The sequence below is a fragment of the Aspergillus uvarum genome, assembly GCF_003184745.1.
Source record: "Aspergillus uvarum CBS 121591 unplaced genomic scaffold BO82scaffold_25, whole genome shotgun sequence".
NCBI lineage: Eukaryota > Fungi > Ascomycota > Eurotiomycetes > Eurotiales > Aspergillaceae > Aspergillus > Aspergillus uvarum.
The window spans coordinates 93,015-115,574 of NW_020291322.1; the positions used below are offsets into that span (position 1 = coordinate 93,015).

The 22,560-nt window shown below is 51.8% G+C and overlaps 11 protein-coding genes across 11 annotated transcripts; 3 read left to right on the top strand and 8 right to left on the bottom strand.

Annotated features, from left to right (window-relative positions):
* Positions 1-268: 268 nt before the first annotated feature.
* On the bottom strand, positions 269-1,485 carry BO82DRAFT_364562 (casein kinase II subunit beta family protein; the record flags this gene model as incomplete). Its single annotated transcript, XM_025636958.1, has 3 exons — positions 269-763; positions 816-1,061; positions 1,429-1,485. The coding sequence occupies 3 exons, from the start codon at positions 1,483-1,485 to the stop codon at positions 269-271; spliced, it is 798 nt and encodes a 265-aa protein (XP_025492151.1).
* A 1,057-nt stretch (positions 1,486-2,542) lies between these two features.
* Positions 2,543-4,282, bottom strand: BO82DRAFT_354119 (uncharacterized protein). The gene is made up of 2 exons (XM_025635132.1): positions 4,128-4,282; positions 2,543-4,066 (listed from the first exon to the last, which is right to left on the bottom strand). The coding sequence occupies exons 1-2, from the start codon at positions 4,178-4,180 to the stop codon at positions 2,752-2,754; spliced, it is 1,368 nt and encodes a 455-aa protein (XP_025492152.1). The 5' UTR covers positions 4,181-4,282; the 3' UTR covers positions 2,543-2,751.
* A 149-nt stretch (positions 4,283-4,431) lies between these two features.
* Positions 4,432-6,427, bottom strand: gcy1 (putative glycerol dehydrogenase Gcy1; the record flags this gene model as incomplete). Its single annotated transcript, XM_025637999.1, has 4 exons — positions 4,432-5,305; positions 5,374-5,622; positions 5,691-5,819; positions 6,411-6,427. 4 exons carry the CDS (start codon positions 6,425-6,427, stop codon positions 4,810-4,812), a joined length of 891 nt encoding a protein of 296 aa, XP_025492153.1. The 3' UTR covers positions 4,432-4,809.
* Positions 6,428-6,785: 358 nt separating this feature from the next.
* On the top strand, positions 6,786-8,242 carry BO82DRAFT_334845 (PSME3-interacting protein). Its single transcript, XM_025633278.1, has 2 exons — positions 6,786-7,173; positions 7,276-8,242. Exons 1-2 carry the CDS (start codon positions 7,008-7,010, stop codon positions 7,863-7,865), a joined length of 756 nt encoding a protein of 251 aa, XP_025492154.1. The 5' UTR covers positions 6,786-7,007; the 3' UTR covers positions 7,866-8,242.
* Positions 8,017-8,384, bottom strand: BO82DRAFT_71127 (uncharacterized protein). The gene has a single exon (XM_025641483.1). It carries the CDS (start codon positions 8,292-8,294, stop codon positions 8,049-8,051), a length of 246 nt encoding a protein of 81 aa, XP_025492155.1. The 5' UTR covers positions 8,295-8,384; the 3' UTR covers positions 8,017-8,048.
* A 95-nt stretch (positions 8,385-8,479) lies between these two features.
* On the bottom strand, positions 8,480-10,741 carry BO82DRAFT_432074 (sugar porter family MFS transporter). The gene is made up of 7 exons (XM_025640758.1): positions 10,643-10,741; positions 10,530-10,575; positions 10,389-10,464; positions 10,146-10,337; positions 9,826-10,069; positions 9,505-9,761; positions 8,480-9,437 (listed from the first exon to the last, which is right to left on the bottom strand). The coding sequence occupies exons 1-7, from the start codon at positions 10,667-10,669 to the stop codon at positions 8,765-8,767; spliced, it is 1,515 nt and encodes a 504-aa protein (XP_025492156.1). The 5' UTR covers positions 10,670-10,741; the 3' UTR covers positions 8,480-8,764.
* A 716-nt stretch (positions 10,742-11,457) lies between these two features.
* Positions 11,458-13,643, top strand: BO82DRAFT_309606 (alpha-N-arabinofuranosidase). The gene is made up of 7 exons (XM_025632355.1): positions 11,458-11,671; positions 11,731-11,925; positions 12,087-12,199; positions 12,251-12,265; positions 12,329-12,417; positions 12,473-12,572; positions 12,644-13,643. Exons 1-7 carry the CDS (start codon positions 11,565-11,567, stop codon positions 13,540-13,542), a joined length of 1,518 nt encoding a protein of 505 aa, XP_025492157.1. The 5' UTR covers positions 11,458-11,564; the 3' UTR covers positions 13,543-13,643.
* Positions 13,644-13,672: 29 nt separating this feature from the next.
* BO82DRAFT_71154 (uncharacterized protein) lies at positions 13,673-14,404 on the bottom strand. Its single transcript, XM_025641484.1, has 3 exons — positions 14,092-14,404; positions 13,942-14,024; positions 13,673-13,857 (listed from the first exon to the last, which is right to left on the bottom strand). Exons 1-3 carry the CDS (start codon positions 14,200-14,202, stop codon positions 13,803-13,805), a joined length of 249 nt encoding a protein of 82 aa, XP_025492158.1. The 5' UTR covers positions 14,203-14,404; the 3' UTR covers positions 13,673-13,802.
* Positions 14,405-14,660: 256 nt separating this feature from the next.
* Positions 14,661-18,910, bottom strand: BO82DRAFT_309607 (putative VPS9 domain protein). The gene is made up of 3 exons (XM_025632356.1): positions 18,767-18,910; positions 18,443-18,692; positions 14,661-18,378 (listed from the first exon to the last, which is right to left on the bottom strand). The coding sequence occupies exons 1-3, from the start codon at positions 18,842-18,844 to the stop codon at positions 14,798-14,800; spliced, it is 3,909 nt and encodes a 1,302-aa protein (XP_025492159.1). The 5' UTR covers positions 18,845-18,910; the 3' UTR covers positions 14,661-14,797.
* Positions 18,911-19,271: 361 nt separating this feature from the next.
* On the bottom strand, positions 19,272-20,705 carry BO82DRAFT_309611 (mitochondrial 37S ribosomal protein uS11m). The gene has a single exon (XM_025632357.1). It carries the CDS (start codon positions 20,345-20,347, stop codon positions 19,646-19,648), a length of 702 nt encoding a protein of 233 aa, XP_025492160.1. The 5' UTR covers positions 20,348-20,705; the 3' UTR covers positions 19,272-19,645.
* A 79-nt stretch (positions 20,706-20,784) lies between these two features.
* On the top strand, positions 20,785-22,400 carry tim44 (protein translocase subunit TIM44; the record flags this gene model as incomplete). Its single annotated transcript, XM_025637417.1, has 2 exons — positions 20,785-21,665; positions 21,725-22,400. 2 exons carry the CDS (start codon positions 20,785-20,787, stop codon positions 22,398-22,400), a joined length of 1,557 nt encoding a protein of 518 aa, XP_025492161.1.
* Between the last annotated feature and the right edge of the window lie 160 nt (positions 22,401-22,560).

Consider the following 22,560-nt stretch of genomic DNA (forward strand, 5'->3'; position numbering starts at 1 on the left):
GAAGAAAACCAACCTCTCCGTCACACTCCTGCGATTTTCAAAAAAGACATTAAAGCAAGGGACGATATAAGAGGGGGAGGGGATGGGGGAGAAAAAAGGGACCAACCCTTGAGATGCATGTGGGTGGTGGCGAAGCAGGATGTAATGCAGTTGAAATATATGATAATGGAAGAAAATAACTCCATTCTCAAGGGCGGGAAACTGTGCAAAACGGACGGGATGAAGAGAGGGGGAGGAGGGGGCAGGGAAGAAGAGGGACTGCTATGTTTTAATTGCCGAGATCCATACGGCCCGAAGCAGCGTCACCGATAACCTTCTCCTCTTCTTTAGTGTCCGAGATCGCCTCATCATCGTCGTCTTCCAGATCATCTTCGCTGTCGTCTTCTATGTATTTGACCTCTACTCCAACATCGCGAAGAGTCGTCTTCATGTCTTCACGATACTGATCCTGCCAGCGAGCCAAGGCAGCGCTGGCGTGCACCTTGAATCCGAACACGCGGGGCTCATAGCGACGAATGCTCTTCTCCGGCATCAGCGCAGGATACACCTGAAAAAGCATGCTGTGGAAAGAGGTGCCGAAGTAGGCTCCGTCGATGGAGGCATGGCGAGACGACTTCGGGTGATAGATGTCCTCGCACTTGGAGCAGTAAAGACGGACCGTGCTCATATTGGGAGTGTCGTGCTGGCCCATCGGCAAGAGGGGGTGGCCCTCGCACATGACTCGGGGACATTTGCCGAAGTCGCCGCGCTTGAGTTTATCGACCTAATTTCCAGTGATTAGAGACGGCGGTGGCTTCGCAACTTCAGAGTCTTACCATCTTGGCAAGCCCGCGAGTGGTGACAATGTATCTCGCATGGACCAAGCCGTAAAGGTGGCGTGCTGACTTCTCGATCTGCTCGCGGAGGTCGTCGTCTGCATCGAGATCGAAGACATCCGTCACCAGGTCCAAGGCGTACTGGTAGTATGCGACTTCGGTGTTCAGGCCGGTCAAATTAAAGCGATCCGTGAGGTAATCCTCGTCGATTTCGCAAAAGTATTCATTGCCACGAGAGGAGATAAACTTTCCAGAAGCAGTCAGTCACGGACTTTCAATAATTAAGATGATGTTGGCGCAGAACTGGTTCAGGCTCTGAGAAACGAATGGACAGGGTTCGATGCAGGAGCAGAGGCAACAGGACAAGATCTCGGGTTGACATCCGATGTATCTTAAGGCCTGGCCGGGGACAGCGAAGACGGAATTGACTGGGAAAAGCAGTCCCTCAGCAACTTTCAAGGAGTTGCCGTCGCAGCTTCGTTCGCAATTCCGGGTCACAATGACGTTCCCAGGTGTAACTATCAAGTCGCACTCTTTCACTAGCACTCGAACCGCCGTCCACGCTCACGTCAAGGAAAAGGAGGGGGCAGGCGTGGTGGAGGAGCCAACTTACCCAATCTCTCCAGTAGCTGGTGTAGTCGCTGTCAGTTTCACTGTTGAAGTCCTCCATCGTGTCTGGGTGACGGCAAATCGAGAGGGGTGCGATCGGAAGATATTATGATTTCTTTGCTTAGACCCGTAGCAGTTGCTTGAGACCCGGTCGAACACCTCCAGCACAGGAGAGTCCCCAGAACAGTACCGATTGTGTCTTTTCCTATCGAGTCATGTAGTTTTCAGGAGTGTTTGAGGAGAGACCGCGAATCGCGGGAAGTAGTAAAGTGAATGAATGAGCTTCCAGGTCAGGATAGTTGCAGTGTGTGAATCTCCATGTGGATGGACTGTTATCAGTGGATCGGATCGCCCTCCTTCCAGCTTAGCGCGGGGTTGGCGGTGGGCTTTTTGACGGGTGCTATCTGACCGCCTTGCTGCTCCTGTCCATCGTTCTACAACATCCATTTTTTACCAGGTGGCTCGTATGCCATTACATGTATCAGACTACATTCATGCTGTGCTGAAGAACCGAGCATATAGGTAGAATGTTGATTATATAATTGCTTCGGTGATTGCCATCATATCAGTGACCAGTTTACAAAATGAGATTCCGATCTCCCAGGCGATATTATATACATCTTGAATGACTCGATTAAGATAAAGGTCAAGACAGCGCAGTGCCTCATAAATATTAGCCAAGTCAGGGCCACTCATTAGAAACTACTCAAAGTACGCCCACATGAAAGTTAGCACCAAAAAAAGGCCAGAGCTGTGGGACACTCACCCTGAAACCAAGTTCCAGCCTTCGGGACATGAGATAGGTCATGCTTCCTTGTTTACCCTCCAGAAACGGCTTGTCGGAGAATTGCGGGTTGACATGGCTATTGACAAATGCCGATCTGCATGGCAATATCCCGATGCACTGGGTGTTTTGGCTACAAATCAAAGCAGAGGCTTGGGCATTGACAAAAGCAGCACGGATATGCCTGTACCAACGGACGAAGTCCCTTCAGAAGGGTCATCGCCGCTGGCTCAGACTATTGATTGAGCCTTGCGACACAAATACCCTTGCTTTACGAGTCATACGAAGCATTGCCGACAATACCTGGCAAGTGAAGTGCATTGAAGTAGACGATATTTGTATACATTTAAGAGTTAATTAAATCCGAAATAACAATAGTGGTATATATGTTAGATATGAGCGCATCAGGTAGATGGCTGGTAAATCCGAATTGCCCGAGCATACTCGTGATTCACCTGAGAACTTGTTTCAGAGACTGCAAGGGAAACAAGACGCGAGGAAACGAGAAATGACTTTGTAAAGCTGTACAATTTAGCCGCTGCTTCAGTATCGCGCAGCCGTGTCACATTCAGCAATGAACTTGCGGATTCCGTCCGAGCCCTCGTATTCGGAGGCGGTAGCAGGAACTCCACTGCTCAGGGCCTCGGGGAAGTAGGCGTGGTCTCCGAGCTCGCTGACGTTAATGCTGGAATACCCCGACAACGGCGACGCCCAGGGATTTTTGGCAAACATGGTTACATCCTCAAAGCTAATCTGGTTGGAAGACTGTCTGTGCATACTAGACGACGCGTCGCTGATCTGCTCGGGAGACATCATGGCATGCCAGTCGACTTCTTCAGGAGCCTGAGACTTCACAGACTGAGGTTTGTAGAAGTAATCATCAATCTGCGGAGAGACTGGGACACTGGGAGCAAATGGGAACAGAAGAGCAAGATCGGCACCCGTACGCGTGTTGAAATCCTCATCTTGCATGATTTTGCCTCGTTGAATACCTGCTTCATCACAAAGCCTCTCAACAGTCTCGGCATCGCAACCCGGAAACCGTACTCGAATCGTAGACTGGTCGTGGAGTATGACGGGCATGTCGCCCAGGGTTTTCAAACGCTTAAGATCGTTAAGAACGACAGCCAGATCCTTAAGGGTCCGGGCAAAGTCGGCAGACAGCAGGTCCAGGAGGCCTTCCGAGTTCAGCGTCTGATCATCACAAGTGCTGGTAGCAGCCAGGTTCTTCTGCAGGCCAAAGGCAGTGATGGTAGGGGAGATCTGGAAGTCGATAAAAGACCCGGGAGCCGTGCGAGGAATGCCGGTCATTTTGCGCTCAGCTTCATCCTGAAGCTTGCTGACGGCCTTGTAGCGCTTGTTCCCGGTGATTGGATCGACCCCATCAAATCGAGCCTTCTGTCCCGAGAGGAAGAACGCACGCACACCCATCGAAACATTGTTGATGACCTGGGCCGGTGCAGCCGGGCCATGTGAGAAGTATCGTGCACCGCCAATGCGGCCGGCGCCAATTGTATAACCTCCGGCCGTGCGGCCCAACGTACCACCAGTCAAGTTCGGGCGGAGAGCAGACGCGAAAGGAGCACGAGTTGTCAACCGGCTAAGATTGGAGGCAACAGAAGATACCTTCGTTGTCGCAGTACGGTCTGCTTGAAGACCACTGCGGAGATAAGAGACGAAGGATCCCGCCGCGCGCGTCGAGAATTGGCGACTACGGGCTTGACGGATAGCAGCCGCTCGATTGATAGGTTGTCTGTGAGCAACCCTAATGTATTCTGGCTGAAGACGAAGCGAGCCCTGTGGGATTTGCTCGGGAAATTTTGACCTTAAGGTCTTACAAGCCTTCTCGTAGGCGGACCTAATCGGGGGAGCATTAGCAAGTTATGCTGGTATCAAGAACTATGTGGCAAATGACTCACCTGGCTGCTCTCCAGACCTTGGGGAGCAGCAGGTGCCCGTTAGAAGGCGGCATCCTGACTGCAACAATGAATAAACTTATGAACGAGTAGACGATGGACTAACCATCTCCTGATGAATGAAGGAAGAAAGGAGATAAGAGGATGACGGGCCCGGGGGATGGGTGATGTGACGGCGAGGGGACGACGGATCCATGATGCCGAGTGGCGGTGCTGCATGTGATCCGGAACCACGTGCCCCGAAGGGAAGTGGTTCGATGATGCAGGTGTGGCAACCCAACATCATCCTACTCAGTACCACTGCTTGATTCAATCGTGCGATGCTCATTGTTCGGACTTGAGTAATTCGACTTATTCTCAAACAGTCCGGAGGGACAATGAATTCTAATCCCCATCACATTGTAGGAAAGCGCGCCCGAATGGCTTCAGCCCCGCCTTTACCCCGCAAATGTCTTTACACATCAACCTCGCAATGTAAACACTGCCTTTAACATCGAACAATGCTGCGCGCTCAGAAAACACTATGAGGGATAAATAAGCTAACTTCAGCAGAAACGATTAACAAAGACCAATTCTTTCTATTACCGGCAAGCTATCATGCTTCTATGGCTCCAAGCATTAACCGAATTTATGTACATCGAATTTAGATCTTAGAACTCCTTTCGCCTCGTGTCATATCGGTCAGTCATTCATCATCCCCAAAGAACACCTTGATAGGGAGCCAGCTGTCTCCGCAGACCTTGAAGCGATCCTTCAAGTTGTCAAGCTGGGTGACCTCCTCCTCAGTCAGGTCCCAGCCGTCGAGCTCGAAATTGGCGTCGATGCGCTCCTTGCTGACAGACTTGGGAATGACACTCCAGCCCTTGTTCAAGCCCCACACCAGCAGGACCTGCTGAGGGGTTTTGCCCTTCTTCTCGGCAAGGTCCAGCAGGGTCTGATCCTTGTAGAGAGGAGAGTTGGTAGAGCCGAGGCAAGAGTAACCGGTGGAGTGGATGCCCTTCGAGGTGTTGTAGGCAACCAACTTGGGGGAGGGGTTGTTGGGGTGCAGCTCAATCTGGTTAACAGCGGGGACGATCTTGGTGCTGGGGTCGTTCAGAAGCTTCTCCAGGTTCTTGATGCCGAAGTTGGAAACACCGATATTGCGGACCTTGCCCGTGGCAGGCAGCTTCTGCATCTCTTGCCTATAGATGCCACGCCAGTCAGTACATCCTCTCTAATCGCCGGCTCTACAAGGGTGATTGCTTCGTACCAGGTCTTGATGAAGTCCCAGTCGGGAAGATGCTTCGAGGTGTCGTTGGGATCAGTCGCGCAAGGCCAGTGAACAAGGTAAAGGTCGACGTAGTCCACGCCAAGGCTCTGGAGAGAAGAGTCAATGCCCTCGGCGACGCGGTGGTGCCAGGTGTTGTTGAGCTTGGTTGTGATCCAGATCTCCTCGCGAGGGACACCAGAGTCCTTGATACCCTGACCGACCTCGGCCTCGTTGCCGTAGGCGAGGGCACTATCACCGAAAATCATTAGCAGGAGGTTCAAACAGGGTTCCTAGATCAGTCATAACACTCCACTTACGTGTCGATATGGCGGTAACCCTTCAGAAGAGCATTCTTGACGGCCTCTCTAACCTGGTTAGGACCGCTCTGCCATGTGCCCAAACCAACAGCGGGGATCTTATCACCCGTGTTAAGAGTGTAAGTTTTCCTATGAGGCCAAAGTGTAAGTCAACGTCAATGGGGCTTCCAGGGGGGAGGGGGCAGCTGGCTTACTTGGTGTGCTCGATGTTCGACATTGTTACTTTTTTGGAAGGTAGATTCAAATGTTTAGAGGGGAGAGAACAATTGAAGGAAGGAAGAAAGAGAAATAAGAATAAAAAGAGGCCGTCCCCGCAGATGGAGTAGGCTGACTTTATAGGCTTGGAGAGGAGGGGAGGGGCTGAGTGCTGGCCGATAGACGATAATGATGAAGAGGCAGGTCCATCCAGCACGCTATGCGCGGGACGATGACGATAGTCAATCGGAGTCGCGGGGTCCGTTCAATAATGGTGGGGGTCTCTGCCGGTCATTTCTAATTGCAATCTGAAACCGATAACTAAACCAAATGGTTATCTTGGTCTCCATTTGTTGTCGCATGCAATTAGCCGCTCAGCATGAGGGTCCCAAGCATTCATACTACGTACTAGTCAGGCAGTCAGTTTACCGTGTCACATACTTCAACCGAAACAAGTTTACTTGGTTGATTTGTACTACTATGCGGAGTATAGCTTTCGAGTTCTGTGGTACACAGTAAACCGACGTTGGGGACGTAGCCATTTAACCGAGCTCTAGAATCCCAAACTTGGAGCTTTCAAAAGAACTAGCCGAGCGTATGTGGACTTGACTCGGCACCATCCACACAGTAGAAAGCAGATGCAGACCTTGGTCTCGTGTAAAAAGAACTATTAATAATTATTTCCGGTCCAACCACCGAGAATCGGTTCGGCATCGATGCTGCAGCAATGCACCTGCGGGATTTTGCCTAAACTTGCTTGCTCCGCTTTAGTGGGGCTCCGCGTTTGAAAGGTCCAATCAACGTCAGATTTTCGAGCCTCACCGCTTGATTCTGCCAGTCCACTGTGGCTCCCTCTCCAGGACGCGGTTGAAGCCGGAGACGATCACAATCCAATGGTGACTCGTCGACGCAAGCAAAGTGATTTGTCGATTGACTTGACATTGTCTGAAAGTCACATTTCAACAAGGCGCTCACTTACTACGGCCAGTACCAGGAATCTAGCCTATGGTCAAGTCACACTGCTTCCCTTGAACGTCGAAAACATCTTCCATCCCCGCGGAGAAAGTCGAAATACCCTTGCTGCGAGGGTCGATACTTTAATAGCCTTACAACCCGTCCGAAATGTCGTCCGGATTTGTGTCCGCAGGGACAGACCAAGATCCAGTCGAGCGCAATGATGAATGGCACCGTGTGCAGCAGGAGCTCGAGGAGGAACGCAGGCGCAAAGCAGAGTTGGGGAAACAGGATGGAGGAAAGAGTCTGTTTGAAGTACTGCAGCAGAACAAGAGTGAGTTATATCATTATCACGACACTCGCCTCAGCGAGGTCCACGTCGTGTTTTGAACTCCCTGGATTGACATGTTAGGATGATCGAACTTCGTCTGTGTAGTGGCCAAGCAAGAAGCCTTCGAAGAAAAAATCAAGCTGAAAAACCAATTCCGATCGCTGGACGAAGATGAGGTTGAATTCCTGGACTCGATACTGGAGTCGACGCGAGCGAAAGAGGCCGCTGTGAAAAAGGAGACTGCCGAAGGTCTAGAGTTGTTTCGTCGTCAGCGGGAAGAGGCGGAAAAGACTCTTCTCGAAGATACAGCCGCCGACGTGGTTCCGGCAGCGGAGGGAGAGGATTGGAAACTGCCTGCGCGGAAACGACGACGCGAGAAGAGCAAGGACCTTCTTGTCCCCGGGAAAATCCGCAAGTCATTGAGTGGCGACTCGGCTGGAAGCCCTAAAGGCGAGCAGGCACCCCCAACTACGTCGAAGGAGCCTCGGGTAGATGAATCACTGCCAAAGTCTACATTGGCTCACAAAATTACCGAAACCGAAGCGCAAAAGCCCCTTCGTGCTGCAGCAAGTGCTGCCAACTCTGGTCAATCCGTGGAAAAGAGTACGAGCACGAACTCGCCAGTCCAGAAGCCAGCTGCAAATTCATCGTCACTGTCTCTTGGCCTGGCAGGTTACAGTTCAGACTCGGAATGAACCCGAAATTCTGTGGGTGACTATGAATGGCTATCTGGATAGCCTGTACGACTCAAAACTTCCCCCTAATAGTTTCGTGATGCTAGGCATGCCTTGCATATACCCGCATAGCAAGTGATGTCTAATTGGAATCAAGAAACTCTGCTACTGTATGGCATCGTCAGACGCTAATGGCCTCAAGAGTCAAAGGACGAATAGTACCCTGAAAAAAGAGACATACCTTGCACGATCGCCTGGTAGTCTTGTTAGCAAAGCTGTGAAGATTGTAAGGCTTTTGCCCAGATGAAGTGGGCTAAATCCATCATTGACTAGTGAGGCAGTGCTTATGCAATGGAAGAGGTGAAATCCGAAAGCATAGCTCACCATCCATGATCTTGTAGGATATTGTCGAATTCGTATTCTGAGTTTTGGGGGGGGGCCCTGGCGCATAGCTATGAGTCCTAGCCATTACAGTACAGCTAATATCGTCGAGCTCGGATGGCGAGCTCGTTCATCAAAAATTTAGATGCTCAATCTCCAGATATCATATAATTCTATTAGCAGAACCATTTTCATTTTGCCCTCACCAGGAGTCTTAGAATCAAACATAGTTAACAAAAGCATGAAACCTTGATAGCTGATCATGTGATTTCCCCCAAAGGTATGAAAGACTTTACGGAGTACACACGGCAAGAACTTGACACCTTAGTAAATACGCTGTTTGATCCATAGTCTTGGTGAGCATATCACGGGGTATTATTGAGTCACTACATACTGCAGCACGCTGACTATTGCTCAGGAAGGTCAAAGGCGCCCTGTCTTACTAGGACTTCTTGTCCTCTCATATTTCCGCGCTGGGGTGCCAGGTTTGCCGAAAGCAAAGACACAACACCCCAACTGACTGCGCCAGGAAAGAAAGATTACGCTTCAGTCTCGGCGTGCGTCGCAAAGGCACCTCTCTTCTCCTCCTGCTCTTCAACGCGGCGCTCCAAGTCGTGGGAGACATAGTCCTCCTTGCGAGTGCCCACCACGATCCAGGGCGAATTGGAGAAGAGGTAGTTCATCTCCTCCAGGGGAAGCTTCTTCGTCTCGGGGAGCAGCAGCCAGAAGAAGATCGCATTCGTAAAGTTGCAGATGATGAAGAGGTAGTAGTACTTGTAGCGAACGCTCTCCATGGCGATCGGGGTGACCTGGCCGATCATGGTGTTGAAGGCATAGGACACCATGCAGGCCAGCGACACACCCTTCGACCGGGTCCGGGTGTCGAACACCTCGGCGGGGATGATCCACGACAGGGGACCGCAAGTGCAAGAGAAAGAGAAGTTGTACAGCCAGGTCATGATGATGAAGCCCCAGTGAGCGCCCGTGTTGTTGACCTCCGGCGGGAATTTGGCCAGCAGCGCACACGCCACGATGAACGTGACGCAGTTACCCAGGTTGCCACCGATCAAAGTCCACCGACGACCGAACCGATCGATGTACAGGATGCAAAGGAACTGGGCGATCAAGGCGATGATCGAGTTGATGGCCTGATACCGCAGGGTCTCGTCGCCCGAAATGCCGATCTGCTCATAGATAGTCACGGAGTAGTATCTGTCGAATGGGGACTGGTTAGTTCTATGCTCTGCTTTCCCGATTGTGCAGTGCTAGATGGACTCACTGGATCGCAGATACACCTGTCATCTGGACAGACGCCTGGATAGCACAGCAGAGGAACAGACGACGGAAGGAAGAGCGGGACGTGAAGAGTTCCGCGTAGGACTTGGCTTCATTCTCATGCTCGAACTTGATGCTTTCCTGAATCTGCTGGTATTCCGCACGCACCCACGGGTCATCTTCGTTACCATGAGCGTGGAGTTGAGCTAGGGTCTTCAGGCCCAGCTCATTTTTACCGTGGTCAATGAGCCAACGAGGAGACTGACATATGGTTAGTGGGCTGTGCTTGATTGCCGACAGTTGACCAGAGTTACAAGGCTCTTACCTCAGGGAAGAACATGATGAGAAGGCCCAGGCAGACTGCCGGTGCGATCTGCAGACCCAGGGGCAATTGCCATTGGGCATCGTTGGTATCAGAGAAGCCGATGTATGTGCCATACGAAATCCAAGCAGCACAGAGGGAGCCAACACCGAGCATGAATTGTTGAAGAGCTGTGACTCGGCCACGAATGTCGGGGTGACAGATCTCAGCTTGGTACAAGGGGATAATCATGGTAAGGAAACCGACTCTGCAGACGAGGACATATCAGTAGATGCTCTACAGCCGCTCCACTCTTCGCTTCTATGCTTGCGGTGCGAACATACCCGAGACCAGCAAAGAATCTTCCGCTGTACAAGTATGCGATGGTCCGAGCTCCTGTCTGAAGACCTCCGCCAAGGCAGAAGATTATACAACCGATCGTGATGGTCCATCGTCGACCCAGCCTATCACCAGTCGGACCTGCGAATGCTGCACCGCAAAAAGCACCTGCAGTGAACATGGAAACCACGAGACCTCTAGAAGACTGTTAGTGGCATGGGCCTAATTCTTGCCGTGGTGGAACTCACTGTTGAGTACTATCGGCTTCAAATCTGGAGATGAAAGATCCACTGGCGATGACCTCGGCAATCACACCTAGATCGTCTGCAACCATGCACATTAGCTTTGATCCAGCGAAGAAACAGTTTATTGATAGCATCTATACATACATCCATAGAGGAACGAGCCGAGAGAGGCGAATACACCGACCAGGAACTGGTGAGAGCAAGGACGTTAGCATCCCTGGCGCTTGCCCATACCTCGGATTCTCCTAAGGACTTACCTGGTACCATGCCGGAGAGAGACGCATGTTGAAGGGTAGGAATCCGCAATGAACACAGTGGATCCGGTGGATTTGATCATTCGCTAAGGAAGATCCTAGATAAAAAAAAATGCGGAGATTCCAGCCCCAGGTTCAGGGTCCTGCGGGCTTTTATGAACATCTGGGGATGACAGCCACTCAACCCACGTGTAGGTCCAGAATCTGGGGCATTAGGGTTTTCCGAACTCGCCTCCTCCATCGGGACATGACCATGACATCGTGACTTTTCCCAGTTGACGCAAAGACCGGTGGAGGATTCATTACGATGCATCATTTGGCAGACACGACGCTTTGGGGATTCTACCGAGACAAGGTATTTTTTTACTTGCTGGCCCAAGTCCAGCCTACTCGAGATGCAAGACTCATAACACCTGCGGAGTCAATCGAATTAACATGCCATGCATGACCTATCGCCATGTGTGGTCTGGTGTAGCCAAGCAACGCTTGTAGAAAGCGGGATGGCAGTACATCGACTTCCACTCGAGAGGCGCATGCTGATTGACGGAAATTAGCCGTGGCGTTGCCTCGGCTTCATCCTCCAAGCCAACGGCGTCGAGACCTCTCGCTTGCATCCTCCAGTACAGCAATCTGACGGTCCCATCATGCATCCTTGTTGGCCTGCCCTCTTCTGAGTTCGGTACAACTCCGGATCCACCCCGCAGGGGATTTGCCCGATTCATCCTGCCCTCTCCCCATGGCTGAAGCACATTAATATTAGTTGCCGGGCTCTCTCTGCCATGGTCAACAACAATACATTGAGTCTGCTACGGGGAAAAGAAAGAGTCCTGCTTATATTCCCTTTTGTACATTTTCTCTTGCTCTCATACCAATCGGATCCCGCGATTCTCGACCTTCTCTTTCCTGCTATTTTTCCTTTGCCGCCATGACCACCTTCACGAAGCTTAACGACCAGGATGCGCCTAGTATTTCCATCCATCCAACAAGGCGCATTTCCAAGATCAACCCCAACATCTATGCGGGCTTTACAGAGTAAGCTCCCCTATTGGTTGTAACCCTAGCGGAATTTTGCGGCTAACACCTCCGAAAAGGCATATGGGTCGATGCATCTACGGGGGCATCTACGACCCGGGAAACAAGCTGTCGGACGAGAATGGTTTCAGAACGGATGTGATCGAGGCCCTGAAGGACCTAAACATCCCTGTCGTCCGCTATCCCGGTGGCAACTTTATGGCAACCTACCACTGGATTGACGGTATTGGCCCCAGAGAGAACCGGCCGTCCAGGTATGTTGGCACATCCTTGATTGCTGCACTTGTTTGCCTTCGTATCGTGCCTCCTGTCGTTCAACTACCTTTCGATTATTTGACTTTGATTCCTTTCTCTGCTTTGAGTTGCTTAGACTGCCATTTCTCTTTCGTACTGACAATGAGCTTGCCCTGCTTAGACCTGAATTGGCCTGGCTGGGAACCGAGACCAACCAATTCGGAACGGACGAGTTCATGAAGTGGTGTGAAGTACTCGGAACCGAGCCCTACCTCTGTCTAAACTTTGGAACTGGTGAGTGACCAGCTTCTCTCACTGTCGAGAAGCCTTACTAATCGCACTTAGGTACCCTTGATGAAGGTATAACTACCCTCATAACCTTCAGCCTTCTGTTTAGGGCTCAAATCTAACACATTCACGCAGCACTTGCTTGGGTTGAATACTGCAACGGCACCCGGGACACTTACTATGCCAACCTCCGCCGGAAGAATGGTCGCGAAGAGCCATACAATGTAAGTAAAATACTTCATGTCTACGGTTCTCGATATGCCATTCTAATTGATCCAGGTGAAATACTGGGCCCTCGGCAATGAAGTCTGGGGACCATGGCAGGTTGAGCAAATGACTCAGGAAGCATATGCCCACAAAGCCTACCAATGGGCCAAAGGTAGCTAGCTCCTTGCATCTCCAACATACCACAAGATGATTCGAAGATACTGACAATGAACAAACTTGAAGCTCTCAAGCTCCTCGACCCTAGCCTTGTTCTCATTCTCTGTGGCCAAACCGGATTTGCCTCGTGGGATCACTATACCTTGAAGCACTGCCTTCTCCCTGCCCACTCCGAGCTCTCCACCAGTGCCGTGCCCTTGATCGATATGCACAGTATCCATCTGTACACGACCTCGGACTCTCACCTCCCCAATGTCACTGCACCGCTGGCCGGTGAGCGGGCCATCGAGATCACCTCGTCGTTGATCGACCTCGCGATGATCGAGAACAATGTGCCCCCGTCCCAGCCGCGGCCGACCATCTGCTTCGACGAGTGGAACGTCTGGGACCCGATCCGCGCGGAGGGCAGCAAGGGCGCCGAGGAGTCGTACACGCTGTCGGACGCGCTGGCGGTGGCCGTGTGGCTGAACGTGTTCGTGCGCAAAAGCAAGGACGTCGGCATGGCGTGCATCGCGCAGAGCGTCAACGTCATCTCGCCGCTGATGACCTCGCCGGACGGCATCACCAAGCAGACCACCTGGTGGCCGCTGTACCTCTTCTCCAAGTACATGCGCGGCTGGACCATCAGCACGCACCTGGCCAGCGCGACCTACGAGGGCGAGACTTCGCCCAAGTGGGTGCGCAGCGTCAAGGACACCCCCTGGCTGGACGTGAGCGCCACCCTCGGCGAGGACGGCTACGTCAACGTCGCCGTCGTCAACATCAGCGAGGACAGGGACCTCGAAACCCGCATCGACGGCCCCACCGGCCAGGTCGCCGTCTTCACCGTCACCGGCGACAACCTTGCCGTCAGCAACATGAACGGCAAGCAGGAGGTCGGCGTCGCCGAGAGCACCTGGGAAGCCACGGGCTCCTACATCTTCCCCAAGCACTCGTTCACTCTCCTGCGCTGGAAGGCCGAGTAAAAGGTAAACGAACCCGCATCCTACACGAACACCTTCCTCACACAAACCCCAAGTCCACCTACGGAATTAGATAGAAACGAAACGGCCATCCCCATACCAATGACAATATAACATTCTTCATTCACATAGCATGAAAACCAACGTAGTACATAAAATCCATCCCATCATAACCATCATCCCATCTAGGTCCCAACGACCAAACACAAATCATGATCATGATCCACACACACCCCACATCACCATTGTAAGTTTCCAGCAGTTTAACCATAGTTGACATTATGAACCGTCCCGCTCTCATCCACATGGATATTCAACCTGTATCCCGGCCCCGTGTTAGCCACGCCTTCCGAAACACACTCCCCAAAATGCCCTGGAAAGAGAGAGAGAGAATCCACCTACCGATCAGGGTTATGATCCATTGTCGTCATGTCCCCAGGCTTGACGATCCGATGGGTCTCCGGCAGGTCTTTCTTGGCGAATGACTACATGAATCAGACGGTTAGCGTTACAAATTCCCCCCTGATTTAGGTTTGGTTGCGTATGGCTCACGTTCACATCGCTCGATCCCTCGGTGACGGTCTTTCCCATTAGCTTGTGCGACCAGTCATCCTGGCTCGAGCCGCCGCTGGTGTTGTTGATGCCGGGGATGACGAGGGGCATGGTGGGAGGAGGAATCAGTTCGGTGGCCGTGAGAATATGTCTAGTAAAGCGGAAGAGAAGAGGGTTGATTATGTAGTAGTGAGGGGTTGATATCCCTAGTTAAGAATTCTAAGTGATTTGAAGGACTAGAAAGGGAGAAGAGAGGAATTAGGCTGCGACCAAAAGGCCAAAAGTAAAATGTTTAAATATATCTAGTTTCGGGAGTATAGAACCCGTGAGTTGACTTGTCTAAGATGACATCATCGCTGAAATGACGGATGGAAGTGGCGTCACACTACAGTCCGGGGTTGGACACAGTATAATATGCATCTGCATGCTACTATGTCACTCCTTGGTGCTTCACGTGCTTATCCACAACCCCTTATCAGGATGGTTCGTGTCTGGTTTGGTCATGGCGCAGGAAGTACTAGTACGATGTAGGAAGACTTCATAGATCAACAATCGATTGAATTATTACTGGACGGTACCGTAGCTTCTACATGGAATTCTTAAGGATAATCTATAGTTACTTGGTAGTTGGCATGGCCCCACTGCCCATCACCACTTCCCCGCAATGCGTAATATGACAGTCGGGCAACTATAAAGCCGCATCGCATTAATGCATCTCATGCACACTCCTCAAACACCGCTCAAGCCTCCTCCCACGTTCCTTCTCACGGACCAAGGTGGCCTTGACAAAGGAACGAATCGCGTCCCGTCCTATCTTCTCTCGCCATGAAGTCCAGCCCGCGAGTTCCCCGACAACTACATCCTTGTTCCACGTGATCTCATGGGAGAGACGCGCCACCTGCGCTTCGGATTCCTGGATCTTGCCTTCCAATTCACGAACGGACTTTTGTCGCGACTCTTCTAACCCGGGGAAGTTGAGGTTGAATTTCCGTGGGAGAGATGACGACAGCAGTGACGAGCGAGATCGGGAGAGATTTCGGTTCGTGGAAGCTAGATTGGAGATGAGCCCAATAGGGCGGGAAAGGGAGGCGAGAACAGCAGTGGTGGTGTTGTCAATGGAGGTGAAAGCGGCGACAAATTGGAGTAGCGGAGATGAGTCAGAGGATGAGGTTGAGAGACATAAAGCGTAGCGGATGAATGCCTCGACATGAGACCGAGGGAGTGCCTGCGTCGGTTCCTTAAGAGTAGAGATGGAGGTGGAGCAGAGAGCTAAAGCGTCTGCCATATCAGACGCAGAATTTTGCAGAGCGTGGCCACGACGAATCAGGCTGCGAGTGTTCACGTGAATGGCACGAACCATGTCTTGAGCATGCGAGACAAACTGTTCGGTTTCTCGCATACTTTCCGGGGTGACTGGTGCATAATCGTCCATGATTGACTCCGCAAGAACTTGGGCCTTCCGGTGCGATCTGTCGGCCATCATGTCCGGCTGCAGCTCCGGAACAAGAAAGAACTCCCAGAGCATTTCGTGGGTCGCGAAGGTCGGATGAGACAGTAGGGCCTTCAGAAACTTGTCCAGTTTTTCTTGCATGTCGTGAAGCACGGAACGAGACGGCTTCGAATGGATCTGGAAAGGGCTACGAAAGTCTGACAATGATGGCATGTATGAGGCTGGATGCTCGGTCGAAAGGCATCGGGCAAGATTCTCAAAATCGGAGAAGGTGCGGCGACATGTCGTAACGGTGTACGTTGTGCCTGACGCAGGTCGAGATTCCTGGGAGTTCGCAGTCGGATTAGGCGCACCGGATTTCAGAACGAATCGAACGGTTGCATCTTCAACGAAGTAGGAGCGAACAACGGTCGTCACTCGGTCCGACTGCTCATCGTACACGGAAGGAGGCGTAGACAAAAGTATGAGATCATCAATGCGATTGCGAACCTCATCGTCCTTTGCCAACTCGACGGCGGTCAACCCGCGACTTTCTTTGAGGTGAACATCTACTCGAGCGTCTGCAAACAGTATTCGGACTTGGTCGATGCGTCCGTATTTACTCGCCATCATGAGTGGCGTGAATCTTTTGTCATTTGTCGCATTGGGGTCACAGTCACACCCTTGTAAGATCCGGACTGTAATCTCGGGATCACTAACAATATGAAGCAACGTGTTGCCTTTCGAGTCGATATGTTCGTCAAGACGCAAGGGTTTGCCGTCTCCTTGGGCTTTCTGGGCCGCGTTCAGGGCTTCAATCACCATTGACTTATAATCGGGGTGGTCGTAAGAACGGCACAGTGCGAAGAGTGGTGTTTGTCCATGCTTGTCCCGTTGGCACCATGGGAGGAGCCCCTCGAGCCTATGCATCACTGACGGTGTGCTGAACAAGTAATGAGCAACCGTACGTCCATGCATATCGGACTTCTGCATGTACGATGCGATGGTGTGCTTATCAGTTGCACTAAAAAGGTAATCCATCAGAATGTCCACAATGTCAGTGTGAGCAAGCTGAACTGCAGCACTCAGCAGTGTTGTGCCTTCCGTGTTCGAATCTTCGAGAATATCCTCCAAAGGGTAATATTCTTGCAGGCTAAGTAGGTATTTCAGAGCCTCCGGTTGGCGACTCTCGACCGCCATCATTGGAATAGAATCGCCAGAAGGATCCTGCGTCTTGGTTAGGGTCTCAATAGAGCTATCGCCTTCGATTGCGCTTGTGATGGACTCCAAGGTAGTTGTCCGGGATATGAGCGATATGGCCGATGACTCGGACAGGCTACGCACGTCCATTGAGACTTTCTTGATGGGACGTCGCACTTCGATTGGAGGCGAAATGTTCGCCCATGTCTGGAAGGGGAAGACGTGGGAGAGCGGAGGGGCTTCAGAGTCAGCACCAGGAGCTATCGTTCCATCATCGCCAAATGTATTGGACACGCCATCACGTATTGGCAAAGGCAGATGGGAAATAGGGCTCGAGTCCTCATCGTCTCCTGTCTTGAAAGCTACCACCCGTTCCTCGGGTTCACAAGGGATGTCATCTATTGATTCTTGATCCCCGTTGGGCTCCAGGATTGCTTTCATGTCAACAACGCGCCCATGCTTGGTAGCATTCCATAAGCGTTTGTTCCTGACACTCGCTCTTCGAAGGCCGGCGGAATCCGTTACCAAATAAGTAAGAACAGCCTCAAGCGTGCTCAGTGCATAGCCCATTTCCCCACTGTCAACATCATCAATATAGATGAAGTGTTGCATGTACATCAAGCGGGCCTGCAGATTCTTGATTTGAGATCTTATTACAACGACAAGCAACAACGAGACGAGAATATCTGCGTTGATGGTCACAGGCACAAATTGCTTTTCTGACGAGTGCGAATCTGTTCTGTCATAGCTGCCAGGGTAGGACAGGATCTTAACCGTCTCAAGCAAGGTGTTTAGCATGTCGTGAGGGCACTTGGCATCGAGCATTTTGCGGAATTCTTCAACTGCTCTGCCGAGCCTTTGCAATAACTCCCGCTTGCCTTCCCGTCCTCCTTCCACCGCAATACCCACTTGAGAGATGTCAATGTTTTCCATGTACCGGATTCGGGAATCTAGTTCGGCATCCTCCGGCAGTCGAAATTTGCAAAGTCGAGGGAAGAGTAGGTTTTCATGCACCTGCTCCGCCACATAACGTTCAATGAGCCGTTCGACTAATGGGCCAGTAAGATCGGTGGTGGCGCCGAGGAAAGACAGCTGTTGTTTGTCCACCAACCGAAACAGGTCAATGGCAGCAGTGACCGCTGTCTCGAGGCTGCGACGCATTAAGTCTTCGTCATCCTCGAAGTACTCCTCGGAATTGAATGGAAGTCCTTCCCTGCTGCGTGTGGAGCGAATAGAAGCAGCCTCATCAAAGGATGGTTCACGGTTCTGCTTGCGTTCAAATTCTTCGAACATCACAGGGGATCGCGATGGTGGTGGAGGTAGAGGTTTTCCGAGTTCTTTCCCAAATTCCTTGAACAGCCGTTCCATGCCAGGTTGCATCTGTCTAGCGATCATCGGAAAGTTTGCCAGCAATTCTCCGAATGTTTTGATCTCCTTTTTCTGGGGCGAGGAGACTGGCTCGCCGGATTTAATTCCACTACCCACGGCATGGATTTTTGGTTGTGCCCCTGGCACCACAGCAGTAATGATCCTTCCGGGGTCAAATGAGCCGATCAATGGGCGGGAGATATAATAAATAAGCCATGGCTGGGAGTCATTGCTGTTGGGATAATATAACGCATCAGACACCAACTGAGCTTGGCTTAGGGACTTGAAACCTTGAGAGGCAGACAATTGTTTAGCGCAAACAGGATTTTAAATCTGGAAGGGGTCTCCTTCTACCTTTATTGCTGTAGACAGAGTTCTCCTTGATAATCACAGTGCGACCATTTACCGTTGCTACTTGCTTGGCCTTGCTTCTGCTGTCTCGCATATTCGAGTCATCCTTCCCCCCACCAGTCCCCGTAGCGACTGGTATACGCAAGGTATGGCTCCCAAGGAATTCTTCCGAAACAACCAGGTCCGAGTAGTAGAGGGAGGACTCGCGGTCGCGCGACCCAACGAGAGATTCTGTCACGGGCACGAGGAGAACCTATACGACGAAATGTGAGAACGACGAGCTGAGCATGTGAGATGCGGGCCAAGCTGTCCGGAACGGAAACATACATGATTCTCGATGGGTATACACTGGCCCGGAACAGTGCTTCGGAAGAAGGCACGGAGGAAAGGATTTAAAGGGTGCATCCAAACGGTCTTGGACGACGGCCCGGCTCAAGGTCTCTGGCACTCATCAAGCCTTCTAGACCGGTCTCGTAGAGAGAGGGGGGGGGGATCTCCGCTGCTGGATCGTCACAGATGAGCAGCTCCGGCGCATGCGCCCGCAGGTGACAACGGAGCCTTTGTCAACAACGATTACGCCAGGGATAACACACTGTAAGGGAGAAGACAGTGCTGGAACGGTGTCAGAGATGCACAGAAGAAGGAACCACAGCTGAATGACGATTGCAAGGCAGGAATGTGGTAAAGATTCAGCCAACAACAGCTTTCACGGAGGGTGGCAGCCCGGGGAGCTCTCCGCGCTAGACCCCTTTTGGGCATCCTCCACATTTACTACCTACAGATAAGTTGCAGTGCCTAGAGTGTACACTCTACATAGGATTGGATGTATTTACACGGTTCTTATTGGTGTGATTCATATAGAAAGATGTCCCAAGTCGCAGTAATAGGCTGACAATAGATAGTATACATAGGCGAATAAGGCGAAATAGGCGAAAAGAGAACATCGTGGGTAGCGCAAGGCCTCATCGTCTCCCGATCGAGTTGTCGAGCCGGTGATAGTTTCAGTGCTGTGAGCCTGCAGCCGATCTCGTTGCAAGCGCTGAGAAGAGACGCTCTTCTCGATCCAAAGAACTCCACCGGCATACAGACCTGGTGTATCACAGAATTGTACCCTTGCTCTTTCCCCGCTAGCTAATCCGTACCCTGATATTTTGCTTCGAGTAAAAACATATAGCTCCAGACAGAACTCCTAAAGCGGCGATTCTCCTAACCCAGTCTCCGTACATGTCTGCTTCTCGTTCCACCAAACTTGACGCGGGTGGAATCCGATACGCGACAGATCGTGCCTCGGATGTGCTTCCCCTCGTTACCCAGCAAGACTTTGGTGAAAGCATCCCGGCCAAGTCCGAAGTCGCGGAAAATGAGTGTCATGCGTTTGATTTCCACCATGTAGCCCCGTTCCTGCATCTGGGCAAAGAAATGAGAGGTCAACTGGAATGCCGGGTCGAAACCAGAACGTCCACCTTTGCGGAAACCAAGATGACCACAGCTGAGAGACAACATCGGGTTGCCATTGGGTCGAGTTAAAGTCAAGATCGTGTTGTGCTTGTGGGCATAAACATGGAGATTGTAGGGGGGAGACCGGTCGACATAAGGTTGTCCGACCATTTCGGCTTCCAGGCTACCTTGCAACTTCTGGAAGCTGTAAGTTGTCTTCTCAGAAGACCGGAGGCTTGTAGAACCGAAGAGTTCATCGAGCGCAGAGTGTTGGTTGTCGGAGTTAGCGACCTTGGGTTTTATGCCCAGGATCTGCCTCTCCAAATCACGGGCCTCTCCAGAGGTGTTCGCCGGTTTCGCCGGAGTTGATGAGAATGACCTTATCGAACTGAGAGGAGAAATCCGAAGCTGAAGAGGTCTGCCGATCGACGGCAGCGCCCTCGTCAGGGCACTCACAAACGATGCGTTCATCTTGGTGTAACTTCTCGCGGAGGATGTTGTTGCTGCGCAAAGGCGCTTTGCTGATTAAAGGACAATTCCGGACTGACTTCTCGGTAAACGCGATAAGGTACACGACTGATTGCCAATCCGATGCAATGAACTGAAGGCAAGCGTTGATTATTTGCTGTAGGCGCTGTACACACTGCCGAGCGGCGCGACACTGGGCCGGAACGAAAGGGCGGCGGAAGAGGGCCGAATTTTATCGATGCTTGGCGTTTTTCGCATCTCGACTTTTTCCTTTCCCTTTGGAGCAACTGCCGACATCGCTTCTTCCTCTTCCCCAGGTCACTTCTACCCTTCCAACCTTTCACTCCCCAAAACCATTCGGGGCCTTTTTCCTCTCACAAACCTCTATCCTTCGGGACCTTGGGTTAATTATAGTCTTGGTGGTTTTCCTTCTGTATAGCATGATCTCCGCCACCAAAATGTCGGCCACCGCGCGGGCGGCCACTTTACGGACCTATGTCCCGAGCCTGAAGACTGCTTACAGCCAGCACTCGTTGGTGCAGACTTGCTCCTTTTCGACATCGCCAGCAATCCGGAACATTCCATCCCTAAATCAACAGCGCACAACACTTCCTCACCTCCTCTCGCCCTACGCCGCTCTGCCATTGACCAGGTCCTTCCATGTTGCCACCCCCCTCAGACAGCAACAACAGCAGCAGCAGCAGCCGCAGCAGCCGCAGCAGCCGCAGCAAGAAAAGGAGAAACAGTCAGAGGAATCGAGCGAGGGAAAGAGTGAAGATCAGAAGGAGGGCGAGAAGAAGGACGCCCCTCCTCCCCCTCCCCACGGCGACAAGACTCCCTGGCAAGTCTTCAGGGAAACTCTCCAAACTGAATTCAAGGCATCAAAGGAGTGGAATGAGTCAACGAAGGCCCTCGCGTCCTCTGCTCACCAGTTCACCGAGAACGAGAACGTCAAGCGGGCTCGTGCCGCTTACGAAGCTGCCTCTGGGGCCGCGACTTCCAAGACTTCCACCGCTTTGAAGCATACCGGCAAGGCTATTGGCCAGAGCGCTTCCTGGACATGGAACACGCCCGTGGTGAAGGGTATTAGAAAGGGTGTCAACGCCACTGGTTCCGGCATCGAGAAGGTCACGAGACCTGTTCGCGAAACTGAGGCTTACAAGACCGCCGTTGGAGGCGTAAAGAATGCCATCGATGATGGTAGCAGCTCTCGCTATGGTGGTTGGGTTGAGAAGGAGGAGCGCCGGAAGCAGAGGAAATTGCGCGAAGAGATGGAAGCCAAGTCTGGTCGTCGCAGCGAGCCGATGGTGGAAGATCCCAAGTGAGTCATTTCTCCTGTCACCCACTAAACAGCTGCATCTGACACCTATGTTTTTTCAGCGCGGGAACCAACGTTACACTCCACAAGGACGCTGCTTGGAAGGAGTCGTGGCGTGATTTCAAGGACTCGAATCCTATGATGCAGAAGCTATTTACTCTGAAAAACACCTACGACGAGTCGGAAAACCCTCTTATCACCACTGCGCGCAGCATTTCGGATCGTGTCGCCGGTTTCTTTGCCGAGAACGAGACGGCTCAGGTCATCAAGAAATTCCGCGAGATGGACCCCAATTTCCAGATGGAGTCATTCTTGAGGGAGATGCGTGAATATATCCTGCCCGAGGTCCTCGACGCCTACGTCAAGGGTGATGTCGAAACCCTTAAGCTCTGGCTTTCCGAAGCCCAATTCAACGTCTATGCTGCACTTGCTCAGCAGTACACTAACCTCGGTCTCAAATCCGATGGTCGTATCCTCGATATCCGTGGAGTTGACGTCTCTCATGCCCGCATGTTGGACCCTGGTGACATTCCCGTCTTCGTTGTGACCTGCCGTACACAGGAGGTCCACGTTTACAAGAACGCGAAGTCTGGTGAACTCGCGGCCGGTATGGAAGACAAGGTTCAGCTGGTTACCTACGCTATCGGTCTCACTCGGATACCTGAGGATGTTAACAACCCGGAGACCCGTGGATGGAGATTGATCGAGCTGCAGAAGGCTGCTCGTGACTACATTTAAATCACCTTCAAACGGCTTCCTTGACTTAAACAACCCTGCTCCCTCAACAATATTTCCGTTGTCCTGATCATCGGCCCATGAATTTCTTATTACTCTTCTCGAATGTTTTGATATCATATCCGACTGTACAATATTGACCTTTTAAATAGAGGCCAGGCGG

What these genes read in the sequence shown, in the direction of transcription:
- BO82DRAFT_354119 (XM_025635132.1), bottom strand. Translation starts at nt 4,180, where the DNA reads ATGCCGCCTTCTAACGGGCACCTGCTGCTCCCCAAGGTCTGGAGAGCA. An exon ending in AAGGTCTGGAGAGCAGCCAG is followed by an intron (nt 4,067 to 4,127) that starts GTGAGTCATTTG and finishes TCCCCCGATTAG; the next exon opens with GTCCGCCTACGAGAAGGCTT.
- BO82DRAFT_432074 (XM_025640758.1), bottom strand. Translation starts at nt 10,669, where the DNA reads ATGCGTCTCTCTCCGGCATGGTACCAG. An exon ending in TCTCTCCGGCATGGTACCAG is followed by an intron (nt 10,576 to 10,642) that starts GTAAGTCCTTAG and finishes TGCTCTCACCAG; the next exon opens with TTCCTGGTCGGTGTATTCGC. An exon ending in TCATCATGTTCTTCCCTGAG is followed by an intron (nt 9,762 to 9,825) that starts GTAAGAGCCTTG and finishes ACCATATGTCAG; the next exon opens with TCTCCTCGTTGGCTCATTGA.
- BO82DRAFT_309606 (XM_025632355.1), top strand. Translation starts at nt 11,565, where the DNA reads ATGACCACCTTCACGAAGCTTAACGACCAGGATGCGCCTAGTATTTCC. An exon ending in AGAGAGAACCGGCCGTCCAG is followed by an intron (nt 11,926 to 12,086) that starts GTATGTTGGCAC and finishes TGCCCTGCTTAG; the next exon opens with ACCTGAATTGGCCTGGCTGG. An exon ending in GTCGCGAAGAGCCATACAAT is followed by an intron (nt 12,418 to 12,472) that starts GTAAGTAAAATA and finishes TAATTGATCCAG; the next exon opens with GTGAAATACTGGGCCCTCGG.
- BO82DRAFT_334845 (XM_025633278.1), top strand. Translation starts at nt 7,008, where the DNA reads ATGTCGTCCGGATTTGTGTCCGCAGGGACAGACCAAGATCCAGTCGAG. An exon ending in AGTACTGCAGCAGAACAAGA is followed by an intron (nt 7,174 to 7,275) that starts GTGAGTTATATC and finishes TCGTCTGTGTAG; the next exon opens with TGGCCAAGCAAGAAGCCTTC.
- BO82DRAFT_71154 (XM_025641484.1), bottom strand. Translation starts at nt 14,202, where the DNA reads ATGCCCCTCGTCATCCCCGGCATCAACAACACCAGCGGCGGCTCGAGC. An exon ending in AGGGATCGAGCGATGTGAAC is followed by an intron (nt 14,025 to 14,091) that starts GTGAGCCATACG and finishes TGATTCATGTAG; the next exon opens with TCATTCGCCAAGAAAGACCT. An exon ending in ATGGATCATAACCCTGATCG is followed by an intron (nt 13,858 to 13,941) that starts GTAGGTGGATTC and finishes GCCGGGATACAG; the next exon opens with GTTGAATATCCATGTGGATG.
- BO82DRAFT_309607 (XM_025632356.1), bottom strand. Translation starts at nt 18,844, where the DNA reads ATGCACCCTTTAAATCCTTTCCTCCGTGCCTTCTTCCGAAGCACTGTT. An exon ending in GTATACCCATCGAGAATCAT is followed by an intron (nt 18,693 to 18,766) that starts GTATGTTTCCGT and finishes TTCGTCGTATAG; the next exon opens with GTTCTCCTCGTGCCCGTGAC. An exon ending in CTCTGTCTACAGCAATAAAG is followed by an intron (nt 18,379 to 18,442) that starts GTAGAAGGAGAC and finishes CTGCCTCTCAAG; the next exon opens with GTTTCAAGTCCCTAAGCCAA.
- BO82DRAFT_71127 (XM_025641483.1), bottom strand. Translation starts at nt 8,294, where the DNA reads ATGCGCCAGGGCCCCCCCCCAAAACTCAGAATACGAATTCGACAATAT.
- BO82DRAFT_309611 (XM_025632357.1), bottom strand. Translation starts at nt 20,347, where the DNA reads ATGAACGCATCGTTTGTGAGTGCCCTGACGAGGGCGCTGCCGTCGATC.